At 43.0% G+C, this 15,674-nt stretch overlaps 1 protein-coding gene across 2 annotated transcripts in view; it reads right to left on the reverse strand.

The window, feature by feature from the left end:
• Positions 1-11,454: 11,454 nt before the first annotated feature.
• The window catches only part of NET1 (neuroepithelial cell transforming 1), a 55,700-nt gene continuing 51,480 nt past the window's right edge, over positions 11,455-15,674 (reverse strand). For both annotated transcript variants that reach the window (XM_073589076.1, XM_073589077.1), the window contains 6 exons: positions 15,499-15,658; positions 15,326-15,402; positions 14,941-15,198; positions 14,361-14,531; positions 13,668-13,854; positions 11,455-13,191 (listed from right to left, as the gene is read on the reverse strand). In XM_073589076.1, the coding sequence (XP_073445177.1) occupies positions 12,797-13,191; positions 13,668-13,854; positions 14,361-14,531; positions 14,941-15,198; positions 15,326-15,402; positions 15,499-15,658 (1,248 nt within the window). In that variant the 3' untranslated portion in view covers positions 11,455-12,796. The remainder of the gene's footprint in view (positions 13,192-13,667; positions 13,855-14,360; positions 14,532-14,940; positions 15,199-15,325; positions 15,403-15,498; positions 15,659-15,674) is intronic.

Raw genomic sequence — 15,674 nt, forward strand, 5'->3', positions numbered from 1 at the left:
CCAAAAAACAAAAAGGCAAAACTAAAAATTTGTCTACTCTAGTTAACGTCTCTGTGTGATTTCTCACTATCCCTCACAACATACTAACAGACACCAACCAATGCAAAGAAACACTCATAGAATCATAACAAGGCTTGAGTAATATATATTTAGACACACTTTGACCCAAAAATAATTAGAACATAGACACAGCATTCTCTTGCCAAGAAGTAGCCCCCTCAGGTGAGATAAAGTAATTAGTGAATATATCACGCACTTTGAGGCCAGAGAGCGGTCTACGTTGAGGGATGATAGGTGGTCTCACCCTGCGCACATTGTCCGGCCTACGCACAACACCATCAGAGGAGGAGCAATCATGTATCCTGGTGAAGTTATGCAGAACAACACAGGCTTTCACAACTTCATTCACATTTTGCTCACTCAACTGAATGGCAGACTGGAGTACCCGCCATTTGGCACAAAGAATCCCAAAGGAACACTCCACCAGTCGCCTAGCACGTGATAGGCGCAAGTTCAAAATTCTGCGCCTGTGGTCAAGGTTGCGCCGGGGATATGGCCTCATGACATTACGTGATAACTGAAAGGCCTAATCTGCCACAAGGACATAAGGGACTGATTGTTCGGGGGAGCCTGGTAGCTGGCGTGGTGGTGGTAGTTCAAACTGGTTGGTGCGTAGCCGCCGACCCATTATGGAAGTATTGAAGACTCTAGAGTCTCCCGTCCTTCCATAGGCCCCAATGTCCACAATTATAAACTTGTATTGAGGGTCTACCAGAGCCAACAATACAACAGAAAAGTATTGCTTATAATTGAAGAATTGGGACCCTGAGTTCGGCGGCTTGCGCACCCTGATATGTTTGCCATCCAGGGCCCCAATACAATTTGGAAACTGGCAGTCCTCCTCAAAGTCCCTTGAAATCCTTAACCAGTCTTCCATCCTGGGCTCGGGTAGGACCACCTGATGGAGTCTTGTCCAGATTTGTGCACATGTAGACCTCACTATGCCTGAATTGGTGGACTTTCCAATGAGAAACTCATGGTGGAGGGCGGCATAAGACAGGCCAGTGGACAGGAAGCTGTAGAACAACAGAAATAGTCCAGGTTAGAATGGCTAAAGTAAAAAAAAATCAGTTACATGCCGACCAAACTTGGTAGGAAATGAGAGAGAACAACACACACATATTTGGTGGCACAATGACTAAGTGATATGCAGTACATATTAGATGTAACATTGTGCTGTGTCAGGTGAAACATATTTTGAGTAAGATGAGGGTATTAAACATTGTCCAAGAAGGCCAAAAAACATAAATTAACACACACATTATGAACATAGAGAATGTGGTTGTGGAGTACATACCGTATTGTGAGTAGAAGTCGCTCCTCTGCAGATATGGCTTGGCGCATCCTAGTGTCCTGAAATGTGATCCCAGGGCGCACTGTCTCCAAGAGGCGATCAAATGTGGAAATGCTCATTCGACAGTACTGGTAAAATTTTTCCGGATGCTCCCGCAGAGACGAATAGAGGCGGTGAAAATGCCCTCTTGTGAGTCGTTGCCTCAAAAGTGGATGTACCCACATGCGTCTCCTCCTCCGCGGATCCACTTTCACAGGATATGGTTGGCCAAAGCGCCATGACAAAAGCCAGGTAAAGAGAACCTGCTCGGTTGTATTGAATGTCAGACCCTCTGCCATGCTGCACAAAGAACACCAACACACCTCGTGAAAGCAAGGTGAGAAATGTACAGAATGTAGGCAGCCACCTATTTCTGAGTGTCTAAATAGGGTGCAGGCTAATGATTTAAATAGTTTGCAGGCCTCAAAACCGTTAAATGTCCATTTTGCAAGGCTGCGAGAAAATCTCGCCATACGGATTGCATACGGATTGCATACGGAGACACACATGCGCAAAATACGCGACCTCACCTTGCTTACGGATGACCTACGGACCACTATTTTGTGGTCATTGATCCGTATTATGCATGTAAAATACGGAGCGTATTTTGCGCAGGTTAGTGTGACTCCAGCCTAACGCCCATATGCGCAAACAGGTAAAATGGTCAGAGGTTATCTCAATAAGATAATTATACCTGCTGTCAATGAGATGTAATATAGCTGATTAGCCCTAGGGACGTGACATTTACATGCAAACACATGCTCATAGCTTATGGGGGTGGGTACTGCTACTGGTGATGGCAACTCAGTAATGTTATCAAGTAGCCCTATCTTTGGGGTCTGAAGTTAATTTTCTTGGAAAAATATTGTAGGGAAAACAAAATACTAAAATCTAGCAAGAGCTCATTTACTAGAAAAAGCAGACAATATCTGACCTTCATCTAAAAGATGGGTGTCAATGGGGCAAATCTGTAATTTTCTAAGCAAATGCTAACAATTGTAAGTGCTTGTTCACACTCAAAATTGATTTGTATTATTTTCTGATGTGGAAAAATGCTGTTCTATGACAAGACTTCCCTACTAAGCTCAATAGCAATGGGTCACAAGTCCAGGTTGAAAAACAACCCTGTTGTGTGCATTAAAAAAAAAAAAACATGCTTGTCTGTGCTGATGATTTCTTAGCTCCTAGAAGTTTTTCCATGCCGGTCAGTGCCACATGGGACACCAACATTTGGATACTTGCAGATACTTGTAGATATACTTCTATAGATACATCTTTTTTTTCTATTGGGTAACATTTCAGATCACTAGAGTCCTCACTTATCGGAAGTGTCAAAAGAAAAAAGCCTTTATTGTCCAGAGCAACCAATCACATCACAACTTTCATTTTTTTTTAAACAGATATAGTAAAATGGAAGCTGCACTGTCATTGGTTGCTATATAGACCATAAATTCAGTTTTATGCTAGATGGTCTGGATAACTCATTCACATTTCCTCTGCATTGGGCTGGTTTCATATACACAGTTTGGAAAAATGATGCAGTTTTTTGTAATCAAAACCAGGAGTCAAATCAAAAGAAAGTGGGAAATGCAAAGGAAGATTTTCTACATCTACGGTACTTCCTGCAATATCTATGTCTGGCTTTTGGCTCAAAAATTGCATCAAATCAAGCAGTAACATTTTTTTGTAGGTTGTTTGTGAAACCAGCCCTCACATATTTGTGCAAGAATGGACTGGTTAGAGGTTTCCTGATCCAAAATTGACAACCTTAGGGGCAAATATGAGGCTAAGTTTGAGTCAGGAGACCCACCGCTGATCAGGGCTTGTGTCAGGGCTGTATTTGCCACTAGGGTCTCGAGGGCACATGCCTAGGGCACCAGGATGCGGGGGGGGAGGCACCTGAGCAAGTTTTTTTTTTATGCAGAAAAACTGCCGGCTCTGCTGCGAATGGCAAAAATCGCTGATGTGAAAGTAGCCTAAGTCACTGCCGACAGTGTCTGCATTAGGCTGGTTTCACATTTGCGTTAAAACAACGCTGCGCCCTGTGCCGTTAAGCCCCGCCCCGAGCCGGCTCCCTGCCCGCCCCATCCGGGATCACCGCCTACTTTCGCATTTGCACGCATGCGATCGGCGCACCCTATCTTTAGCATAGGGTGCGCAGATCGTGCGCTGCCAGTGTGAAAGTAGCGTGCTGCTTCACCTCAGCCAATTCGCCCCTAATGCTCTTCAGCTCTTGTTTCATTTCTTCCACCCATTGAGGCTCTCCGATGGCGTTCATAGAGGCTTCAGTGCTCTGGACCTTTCCCATGAGGACTGTCAGCCCTTGTTTTTGTTCCCGAGCGCCCACCTGGCTCCCTACCTCGGAGAAAGCCAGATGTGGGTTTACCCGGACCCGTTCCCGCAATGCTTGCTTAGTCAGGGGGTCTTGGAGCCCGGTCACTAAGAGGTCGTGTAAGGTTATGTCAATGGGCCCTACGCCTACACCGTCCTTTTGTTCAATGGCCGTGTATAACTCTTGAAGGACGTTCATGTATTGGGTGACCGTCTCCCCTTCCCCTTGCATAAAACTGTATAACCGGGTCTTCAACTTTCCCACATCCGTTGGGTCCCCATGGGTCTCCTCCAAGATCTACAAGACTCTGATAAAGATGTTTCGCTGTCACAGGGGCCTCAACATCACAGAATCCCGAGCCTCCCCGTCCAACGCCATTAGGGCCACTTCTGCCTCTAGGTCAGGGGTCATCGGATGCATCCTAAATAGCCCTCGCATCCCCGTTCTGTCCAGCTCCACAGCATAGTGTTGCTGCCAGAGAACCTAGGCAGGTTACTCAGCATAGCCCCCAAGGATAAACTGGACCGGGGGCCGCCGTCGGCCCCCTGGTCCACAGCATCGCTTGCGCTCGGACACTGCATCCTGCCAACTACACCAAGTGTAGTAATCACAGGCACGCGGGATGGAATGACGAGATGGGAGTTGGAGTAAGCTTTAACTGTAACTTTTATATAGATATATATCCCTTTAGGGCTATCTCGAGTAACCAGCAAGCTAACAACCGTTATCCTCGCAGGGATCAGAACTACAATACACAGGTAACACAATAATAACTACCCGGTTAGAACAGGTAACTATGAGGCCGTGATATGGCCGACTATGGGTCCAGAAACTACGATTATGCAACTACAGCGTGTCACTTATCCTCCTCTGACGTCTTGCAGAGTGATGATCAATGTCTGTTCAACGTCTCAGCCGCTGTGCCCAGCCAACGAGTTGACGCAAGCTTCTGGTGTTCCTACACCCAGGTGGAGCGAGGGCACAACAGGCCCCGGTAAAGTTCCTCTGCGTGGCGCCTCCCGGCGATGGTGGGGCGACGATGGTCGGGGCCCGGGGTGTGCAAGCCCCAGCCACAGGCTGGAGTCAGACGGCAGCAGCCATGGGCGGCAGCGGACAGGCCGCGGCCGCAGGTTGGAGTTGGCCGGCCGCAGGCGGCAGCGGGCAGGACGCAGCCGCAGGCGGCTGGCGGTGGCCGAGTGCCTGCAGTTGTACAGAGGCGGCCGCGGAAGACAGCAGGCAGGCTGCAAGAGTGGGCAGGAGTTGGCCGGCGGCGGCCGTGGACGGCAATGGGTAGGCCGCGGCCTTGGTGACAGTCCCCTTGGTTCCGGTCCAGTTACACAGCGGGGACTCTCCTTCCTAAACTTTTGTCATAAAAAAAATGGCAAAGTCGCAGTCAGATTTGACTTGTATTCAAGTCTAGGACAAGTGAGTAGGGCGAGATTCAATAGTGACAGAAAATCCACAGAAAAGACATTTGGAAATGTTTGTGACTGTCACAAGTTGCCTTAATGAGAATAAATGTCTGTATGAAGTAGGAAGCAGACAGATGTATAGAATGGGCCCATAGATTGCTATTGGTGGCTGGTAAAACATGTATCCTTGACAGGAGTCCAGGGATGAGAATTCCCTTCTGTCATTACGTTTTACCTTTACAATGTGGAGAATACTGAACTAGATGAATGTTTCTACTAGGAAAAGTGCAGCCCCTAATAATAAAGCCTTGTAGAGTATTATTTGTATTTGTTTTTCTTGCAAGTTAATGTAATGAGATATTAAGGACAAGTTTCCATTTTCCTGAATAACCTGAGGCATTTCCTCCAAATTTTTAAATGATATCTGATCCCTTCAGATTGGGATTGTCCTGGCTATTTGCCCAAACATCCATTATCTGAATCTAGACAGAAGCAGAATCTTATGTTTTTCTTAGGAACAAGTTAATTCTTGCCTATGAAAACCATTCTAAATGTTTAAAGGGCTATTCCCCCTAACTTGTAATAAAATACTGGACTAGTGCAGCTTCTTGGTCTTTTACCTGTGCATGCTGTGTATGTGAAACATACTACTTCCCCGTTGTAACAGCCTATAGTCTCTTCTAGTTTATTAATCTTACCCACATTATAATTTCATGGATTTCTTAAAGGGAAACTGTCAGAGCAAACTGACAGCATAATTTAACCCCTTAACGCCCAATGATAAATATATCCAACTTTGGACGCCTCCCCCTGTATGGTGCGGGTTTCAGCGATGGGCTTTCTTTTGCCCCTAACAGCCGCCGGTGTAATCGCGATCCACCCACGGCTGTTAATGTGTTAAATGCCGCTGTCAAACTCTGCCAGCGGCATTTAACATGCAGGCGTAGGAAGTGTGTCATTAACCCCACACATCGGCACCCGTGTCACATGGGTTGGCCTGACAACCCGGGGTCGGCAGCAGACCCGTGGTTGTCATTGCCAGATTGCTATGAGCGCCGCCCAGCGGACGGCACTCATAGCATGTGAGCATTTCTGCCTCATGGAGCAGGGCTGCAGCCCTGCTCTATGTAGCGCAAGTGATCAGATGATGGCAGCTTCTAGTCTCCCATGGAGACTATTGAAGCAAGTAAAAAGAAAAAAAAAAAAGAATGTTTTTAAAAATATAAACAAAACATATATACAAGTTCAAATTACCCCCATTCAAAATTAAAAAATAATCATATTTGGATCGCCAAGTTCATAATCACCTGATCTATCAATATATAAAAAGAATTAATACAATCGGTTAAACGGTGTAGTAACAAAAAAAATCAAAACTCCATTATTTTTTTTTGGTCGATGCAACATTGCAATAACAGGCAATCAAAAGACCATATGTATACCAAAATGGAATCATTGAAAACGTTAGATCAGTGCGCAAAAAATAAGCCCTCACCCAACACGAGATCACGAAAAATGGAGGCGCTACGATTCTCGGAAAATGGCGACTTTTTTTCACCACTTAAATAAAAGAGAACCTAGACATGTTTGTTGTCTACGAACTCGTAATGACCTGGAGAATCATAATGGAAAGTCAGTTTTAGCATTTGGTGAACATGGTAAAAAAAAGAAAAATCCAAAAAACAGTTGTGGAATTGCACTATTCTTGCAATTTCACCGCACTTTGATTTTTTTTTCCCCATTTTCCAGTACACAATATGGTTAAATCAATGTTGTCATTCAAAAGTACCACAGAAAAACGTGTCCCGCTAAAAACAAGCCCTCACATGGCCATAGTGAAGGAAAAATACAAAAGTTAAGGCTCTGTGAATAAGGGTAGCAAAAAATGGAAACACAAAAACAGAAATACCCCCTGGTCTTTAAGGGGTTAAGCAGCCTTTTAGGGGATATAGCCCATATAAAATTCTCACTTTTAGGCCAAGTTCACACATTCAGTACTTGGTCAGTATTTTACCTCAGTATTTGTAAGCCAAAACCAGGAGAGGAACAATCAGAGAAACACGTCACCACTTTTGTGTTTATGAGACAGGTGCGCCAAAAATCGGATGGCACACGCATGGTCTGTGTGCAGTGTGATTTTTTTTTTTCACGCACCCATTGACTTGCATTGGTGAGTCTCGGCCGTTTTACGCGGCCATATGCAGCATGCGGTGATTTTTTTTCCTCACCCCAATTTCAGGAGAGGAAAACCTCACAGGAGACCACTGCCTAATTTAATAACATTGTTGCGAATGCAATGTAATTTTTTTTTCTCACTTTTTTTTTTGAACAGCAGTAAAAAAATAAAAAAAAGGCACCAATTACTCCTGGGAACTAACAGTGTATTTCAAATTTCCCAAAAGCTGTGGGTCCAATCTTCAAAGCTTTGCATCACAAAAGTGGTGTAAAAACGTTGAAAAATTGCAAATTTTTTGCACAGTGCAGAGTTACGCAAAATATCACGACTTGGCATTGTCACGCGATCTTGGATCGGCTCTGCTGAAATGGTCAGAGCTGGGTTGGAGCCGTAGTTGGGTCGTGGCTATGATCCTGGTCAAATTCTTCAAACCTGCCACCATTTTCTACACCAGAAATTCACAGAAGGGGCATATGTCAAATTCATTAAGTGGCGTGTGCTTCTTAATTCGGTGCTCGTGTACTCTGTCAAGGCTGGCGTAGTCCCCTGTATGTTTAAGGCTACACGTCATGCGATTAATGATCCGAAAAGTCACGCAACAAAAACAATTTGTTTAACTCGTTTGCGACTGGTTGTCGTGTGACCATTTTGAAGTTCTGATTTTGCGGTGTATAAAACATCAATTTGCAGATAAGTCACATGTTGTGGGCAACTTGCATTAAAGTGTATGGCAAGTAAGTCACATGCAACCAACGACATTTGGAAACATTTGTGACTGTCGCAAGTAATCCAACGTTGCAATGTGTTGCTGTGATCTCAGTTGAACAGCATCTCGTATGTAGACCGAGCCTTAGTTTATTTGCCCACCGTTTTACACCTCCATAATCTGCTACCTGCACGATTTCCCAGGTCTCACCGGTAAAACATGAGCTGTAAAGAATATAATTCTAGCTCACTGTAATCTTACTTTTTCCTTCCTAGAAAAAGTACACAAAGAATGCATGGACCATATTTCTACTGAGAATGTAATGACACGACCATTTCTTGCTCCTGATCTCCAGTATTCAGGAGAAGATTTTTTTGTGTAGTTCTCCCAAATAAAAACATGTTGAGGCCAGCCATAGTCTAGAGAACCGATAGTGAGAATTCTCTAAACCTCACATTGTGCTCCCCTAATTGAAGGATCGGACAGGAAGGATTGTTACATGCCCATTCCTTCATAGCACGCTTCCTATTGAAAAACACGCTTGGCTGGCTAACTTTTATGACAGTCTTAATACTCATTTGTAAAGAAGTCTTTGAAATGTACAAAGTTACGTCTTTCATACACTTCTTTTATCCCCTTCATGACCGGAGCTTTTTTCAGTTTTTGCGTTTTTCGCTCCCCTTCATCCCAGAGCCATAAGGTTCTTATTTTTCCGTCAATATGGCCGTGTGAGGGCTTATTTTTTGCGGGACGAGTTGAACCTTTGAACGACACCATTGGTTTTACCATGTCGTGTACTTAAAAATGGGAAAAAAAATTCCAAGTGCGGTGAAATTGCAAAAAAAGTGCAATGCCACACTTGTTTTTTTGTGTGGCTCTTTTGCTAGGTTCACTAAATGCTAAAACTGACCTGCCATTATGATTCTCCAGGTCATTATGAGTTCATAGACACCAAACATGTTTACGTTCTTTTTCATCTAAGTGGTGAAAAATAATTCCAAAGTTTGCTTTAAAAAAAAAAAAAAAAAAATGTGCCATTTTCCGAGACCTCGGGTTGGGTGAGGGTTTATTTTTTGCGCGCCGAGCTGACATTTATAAATGATATTACTTATGTGCATATAGTATACGTTCTCTTGATCACCCGTCAATCAGGCTAAACCTTTTTTTTTTTTTTTTATTGATAGTGCGATCCTGAAGTGGCAATACCAAATATGTGTAGGTTTGATTTTTTTATTGTTTTATTTTGAATGGGGCGAAAGGGAGGTGATTTTAAATGTTTATTTTTTTTAAAATTTTTAAAAATATTTTTCGTTAACTTTTGGCATGCTTCAATAGTCCCATGGGAGGCTAGAAGCTGCCATAGTTCAATCAGCTCTGCTACATTGAGGCAATGCTCAGATCGCCTATATGTAGCAGAATTACTACATTGCTATGAGAGCTGACCACAGAGCAGCGCTCATAGCAATCCGGCATCAATAACCATAGAGGTCTCAAGGAGACCTCTGGTTGTTATACCGACGAACTGATGACCCCCGATCACGTGACGTGGGTCAGCGGTGCATGTATTTCAAGCTCGATGGCTGGAAGCACGCGTTAAATGCCGCTGTCAGTTTGACAGTGGCATTTAACTAGTTAATAGGTGCAGGTGGTTCGCGATTCCACCCGCACCTATTGCGGGCACATGTCAGCTGTTCAAAATAGCTGACATGTCTCAGGCTTTGATGCGGGCACACCCTCATAGCCGACATCAAAGTGGGGGATATTGCCATCAGATGTACTATACCATCCGATGGCAGCAAGGGGTTAAAGGGAAGCTGTCACCCCATTTTTCGACTATCAGCTGCCGGCACCGCCATCAGGGGCTTATCTACAGCATTCTGTAATGCTGTAGATAAGCCCCTGATGTAACCTGAAAGAGAAAAATGAGTTATATTATACTCACCCAGGGGCGGTCCGGAGGGTGTCACGGTCCGTTCCAGCGTCTCCCATCTTGTAGCTGTGACGTCCTCTTCTTTGCTTCCTGTCACGGCTCTGGCGCACTGCTCTGCCCTGTTGAGGAGCAGAGCAGAGTACTGCAGTGTGCAGGCACCGGACCTGGTCAAAGAGGTCCGGCACCTGCGCACTTTACTCTGCCCTCAGCAGGTAAAGTACGCCTGTGCCGAAGCCGCGACGGAAAGCAAAGAAGATGATGTCACCACTACAAGATGGGAGGCGCTGGACCGTGACGCCCTCCGGACCGCCCCCCAGTGAGTATAATATAACTTGTTTTCTTCTCTTTCAGTTTACATCGGGGGCTTATCTACAGCATTACAGAATGCTGTAGATAAGCCCCTGATGGCAGTGCCTGCAGCTCATACTCCAAAAATGGGGTGACAGATTCCCTTTAAGGCCTGGGTCAGACTTGTGAGAAACTCGAACGTCAATATCCGGCACTGCCGCCAGCACTTGGGACAGGAGCGTTCAGCTGCATAGAAATACATGCAGGTGAACGCTCCGATCCGAGTGACGGCGGCAGTGCTGGGTATTGACATGCGATACTCGTGCGACTTTTTCTCAAGTCTGACCCCAGCCTAAATAAGTTATTCTAAGTTGAAACTCAAACTACAAAATAATATAGCATACCTCCATAATTTATTATAACCCCATTTTCAAATACTACTGCTATAATCTTTACAGTGACTTCAGTCAATAGGGGGTCAGTAGTTACAGCCATACGCCAGGCCAATATATACCACCCAGTCTGAGGTCCAATGGGTTACTTTTGCAAGGACTAGACCATCTGGTCCAGTTCCAGAGAGCAGCTACTGTTAAAAAGCCAATACTGGCTACGCTAGAAAGTTATCGGCAAATCATAGCTTGCTTCATAAATCAGGTCCAAGTGTCTATTTTGACCCCTGCTCTACAGCACTGTTACCGAAGGTCTGAGGAGTCCAGTGTTCTTATCCATTATGCAAATTACTGGGCACTTATGCGCAGTTTATGTGGGGAAGAGATGGAACTATAATGCACTATGGAAAGATGACAAGTGGGCAGTTGCCTGGAGCACCATACTTCCACGTTTTGCTGGGAAACCTTGGGTCCTTCACGATGATTTTACCTTGGCATGTACTATCAGTTTGTGGTACATTGTCATAGACAAAGAACACTTTGTTAAATATTGGTATTCCTTAAAGGAAGTAGCCTCCTTCAGCAGGATATTTAATCCAGTCCAATTGTGTATCTATGAGATATGATGGTGTAAATAAAACAAGAAATAAAAAAATCCAATCCTCAGACGTCGCATTTTGCAACTTCCAGGACGTAAAGTTAAGTCTGTCCGTAAAGTCAATGCCTCGGGGTGAGGCTCAATTGTTTTGGAAGCACAAAGGAGACGTGCACATTATGGTATTATTGTTATGGCTGATCAATACGTGCCAAAAGAGATGACAACTAAAAGATGAGGGATTTCATTTTATTGTACTTGAAGATGTATTGCTGTACAGACATTTACATAAAACCATGCATTTCCGTTATGTACAGTGGCTGAACACCCAACAATGCATCACAGTCTTCCGCAAGATACAAAAGTATTTACAGTATAAGATTACAGTACAGTAAATATGACGGCAGAGAAATTTTGCACAATCCTGATCGACAAGTTGCAATCAAAATAAAAAAAAAACAAAAAACTTTTATTGTAATGGTCACTAATTCACTAACGTGAAATTGTATCTTCCACCTACAATTCAATATGGTAAAACCTCTACCATTTCACAATCTATATTAGTCAATATTTGCTTCTCTTCACAACGTCCCTCCTGACCTTCTACGACATACAGAAATCCCATCGAACTCACACGCTTGCCATAGGCATGGCCCATCAACTCTAGTCTCTTGCCAAAACACAGTATTCATTACTCTGCAGCGGCGCTCCTAAACCCTTCACTAGTGTCTACTTTTCTTACACACGTCTACTTTAAAAAACAAAACAAAAAAAAAAAAAAAACATTTTTTTTTTTTTTTATAAAAAAAAAAAGGTGTCCAAATTTAAGTCAACTGCCGCGTCTGGGGGGAGGGGGGGGGGGGCTGCATCTGCGAGAGTCAATAGATGGTCTCTAAAAATCTTCAAAACTACAATAAAATGGTCGTGAAAACCCTCTACACTACATAAAAAATTAAATACTTGTCACAAAAAACAAAACAAAACATAAATGAAGGAATGTACAGTAAACAAAATTCCAGTAGGTAACATGGAAAACCTGCTAAAATAGAGTCTTTTTAAGGATTTGATCAAACATGTTTCAGATGTAAAAATAACAAGGGTTTGGGTATTTCTGACATTCTGAAAAAGAAAAGAACAAGTTACTGGCTCAGATTACAGTCTAAGTGTATTTCAAGACCTTCCAGCTGGAGAAATCCATGGTGAAGAAAAGACCAAATATGGCCGCGGTTACTGACCTCACTTCACACTGAATTCCCTCAACATTACAGGCATGATCTACCAAATTTACAGTCATGTAGAAGGTGTAATGCCCTACACTTACATTTTATAACATTTACTATTGGGACATTAACAAAAATTACTTTGTAGTTTTATTATTCCCCTCTTATGGGGGTACGGTGTTAAAGACTCTACTTTAACAGTGTTGACTGAATACCAGTAGCTGCCACTGAAAGGGAACAAGGGGGAACACATACAGTAGGATCCATGACAATCCCAGTATACGCACATGGAAAAGATAAGAAAAAAATGTACATATCTATAAAACACAAGTCCAGCCAAAAGGCAATTTGCAAATTAAACCAACGTTTCTTTCCGCTTCATGCTTTGCTGTGTCTTCTCCAGAGTTTTCCGACTGCCTTTCTCTGTTTGCGTTTTGCCAGACTTAGGTTCCTCAGGGGAGTCTGCACTACAACTGTCAGCATTTGATTCAAAGTCCATTTCTACATTGCTGGATATGGTGGACGAGCGCCTCTGTACTTTGGCATTTGGCACAGGCGGATGATTTTCTTCACATTCCTCACTGAGGTCGGGCAGCTCTTTTAATTCAGTTGGTGATGTGTGTTGGTATGGGGCAACCGCTGTTCTGATACAGTTCAGCCACTGCTGCTTGTGAAAGATGTCATTGGCTTGGAGTGTGTGACTTTGGCCGACGCAAGCATCTTGAAACCGAACCCTGAAGATGTTTTTAGCTAAAAAGATAAAAAGTAAAAAAAATAAATAAATTAGAATTTGCCTATAAAAAGGGCACTTTATACATGTATTGGCCAAAAAAGAAAATTTGAGCCCACAGCTTAAAATTACATTTACATATTCAGATCTCAAAACTGAGAACTGCATTAGTGAAACTGGCCTTCTTCACTTCGAGAGGACAGGAGGTCACATACAAGATATTAAATGACGGCGCCACAGCAAACACATTTATATATATAGTTTGAATTGAGTACTCCAAAGAGCAAAAATAATTCTGAGTTATGGGGGTCACACACCTTACATAGCTGTACCATAGACATGTATGCTTGGTGAAGGCTAGAAAGCATGGGTCTTCAATGGGCAGAGGGGTACCCAAACGTTTGGGCATAGGTAAATCATAATTAAAGCCTAGAAAACATGTTGTTCAGGACTGCAAAGCCTACAAGTGAAATCACAATAATCCAGGCAAGCATACCTTTGTCAGAATTGGTGAACGCCCCCCTGAAGGAGCCTCCCATTCGTACATCACCATCCTGGAGATCCTCTAACACCAAGTCTTGGACAGGGATAGGCTGCCTGTAAACCTGGTAAGAGTGACGCTCGTTCCGTGTAACTGGGCGTGTTAAAACCAATATGTCTTGAAAAAGGAACAGGTACAGTTTCTGTGAGGAAACAAAACGCCAGATTAGATTATTCCTTTTCATGCAAAATCATTTCCTTCACCATAAAAAGAGCACAGAACTATCCCCTGGACATGTACTTTTTAAGAGAGATTTTCTACTTTCTTGCTGTCACATACAATTATAGCTTCTTACAAAAATTGGTGATGACCTCACCGCATAAAAGCTTCGCTCATAAAGCAGGATAAAAATAGTTTTGAAATTAAGCTAGGACTGCAAATCTTTAATTTATACTTCCCGTCCTCCAGTAATAATATACTAACAATGGTAAAACTGCAGCCATTAGCCTGCCGTCCTGTCCTACCCACAAGTGTAACATGTCATTTACATTGGTAAAACACATTTGAATGCGTGAGGTCATTGTTTACGTCAGTCTAGTGAATGCCTCGCAGCAGAAGAATGCCACCCAGCCACATGGCATCATATTCGCTAGTTTCGAGGAGTAGTAAAGTCTCATTTCATTAGTAATTACGCTCTCAAACACTTACATGGCCATTTTTATTCTTCAGTTCTCCGTGACACAGTAGTGACTTGCTCGATTCTATCCGTAGGTCTCTTTGTTTATCATCGAGGTACTCCAGCTTGTCGATGTAATACTGGCATTCGGACTCGCCCTTTTTCAAGTTTATGTCTGCGAGGACACCTAGGATTAAGAAGAGCTGTAATGGAAAGGAAAAAAAGTTAATTAAAATAAAATTGCAATCAAGCAGGGCAAAAAAAAATGGTGGGAAATATTTTTTTTAAGGGTTTCTCCAATATATATATCTATATCTCTCTATATATCTCTCTGAAATCCAGCAGATACGAGTTTGGTAATACCAAGCCAATTTTTTGGTCAGTTTCTGTCTAAACATTACTAGTAGGTCATATGACAGCATGGTAATACAGTAACTCAATGGCTTTTGAGGTCCACTTCCAGATTGAGTAAATGGCCCATTTTTATGTGCAACACGTGGGCCACTTAGACAAATTTACATGACTATAATGATGACTAGTGACATCCTTCAAGGACTGCCAGCTTATCATGAGACCTTCACCTTTGGTGATCCGTGATGCTACACAACTTACCGCTTGCTCCAAACTCTTCACATCTGGATGGTCTTTGGGAGTGTGTCGCAAGATTTCCTTGAGTAGAAGGGGATACTTGACTAGACGGCTTCTTGGAATATCAAGGAAGCTCCACAGGTCTAACTTGCGACTGAAAGGGGACTCAAGACATCTCTGAAGAAAATCCTGAACTCTGCGATCGAGCTTTTTTTGATCCAGGAGAGCTTTTGCTGCCAACTGGTTACTGCAATAACCTTTATAAGCATTGAGTCGTGGCAACTAAAGAGAAAAAAAATAAGAAAAAACAAATTATAAAAGTTACAATGATCTCAGGGTGGTATTTTTTCTTTACTATAATTGTTAAGAGAAAAATAATGATTTCGACAAAAAACTTAGCAGAACTTACCCAGTTTACAAGAATGGGACCAATGTGCTCAACCGTTCCATCCGGTCTTGTGGCTTCTCCTAGTTTAGTCAGAAGTTCTAAAATAAGAAGCATATACATTAGAAATCAAATCCTAAAAAAAACTTGGCAAAGGGATGGACAAGAGGTCACACCAGAAATGGGTTCAAATGTACCTTCATGTAGGGGAATGTAGGCATCCAGATCGCCAAATATGTGCGCCAGCTCTTCTTCAGACATAATTGATAGCTTAAGCATAGGGTCATGGTAGGCCTTCCTGGCAAGCTTGAGGTCTTCAATAAGGTCTTTTTCTCCTCTGGTCATTTCAAATATAGCCTTTAAATACAGAAGA

This window comes from Dendrobates tinctorius, unplaced genomic scaffold (assembly GCF_039654945.1).
Source record: "Dendrobates tinctorius isolate UK_male_01 unplaced genomic scaffold, ASM3965494v1 ptg000105l, whole genome shotgun sequence".
NCBI lineage: Eukaryota > Metazoa > Chordata > Amphibia > Anura > Dendrobatidae > Dendrobates > Dendrobates tinctorius.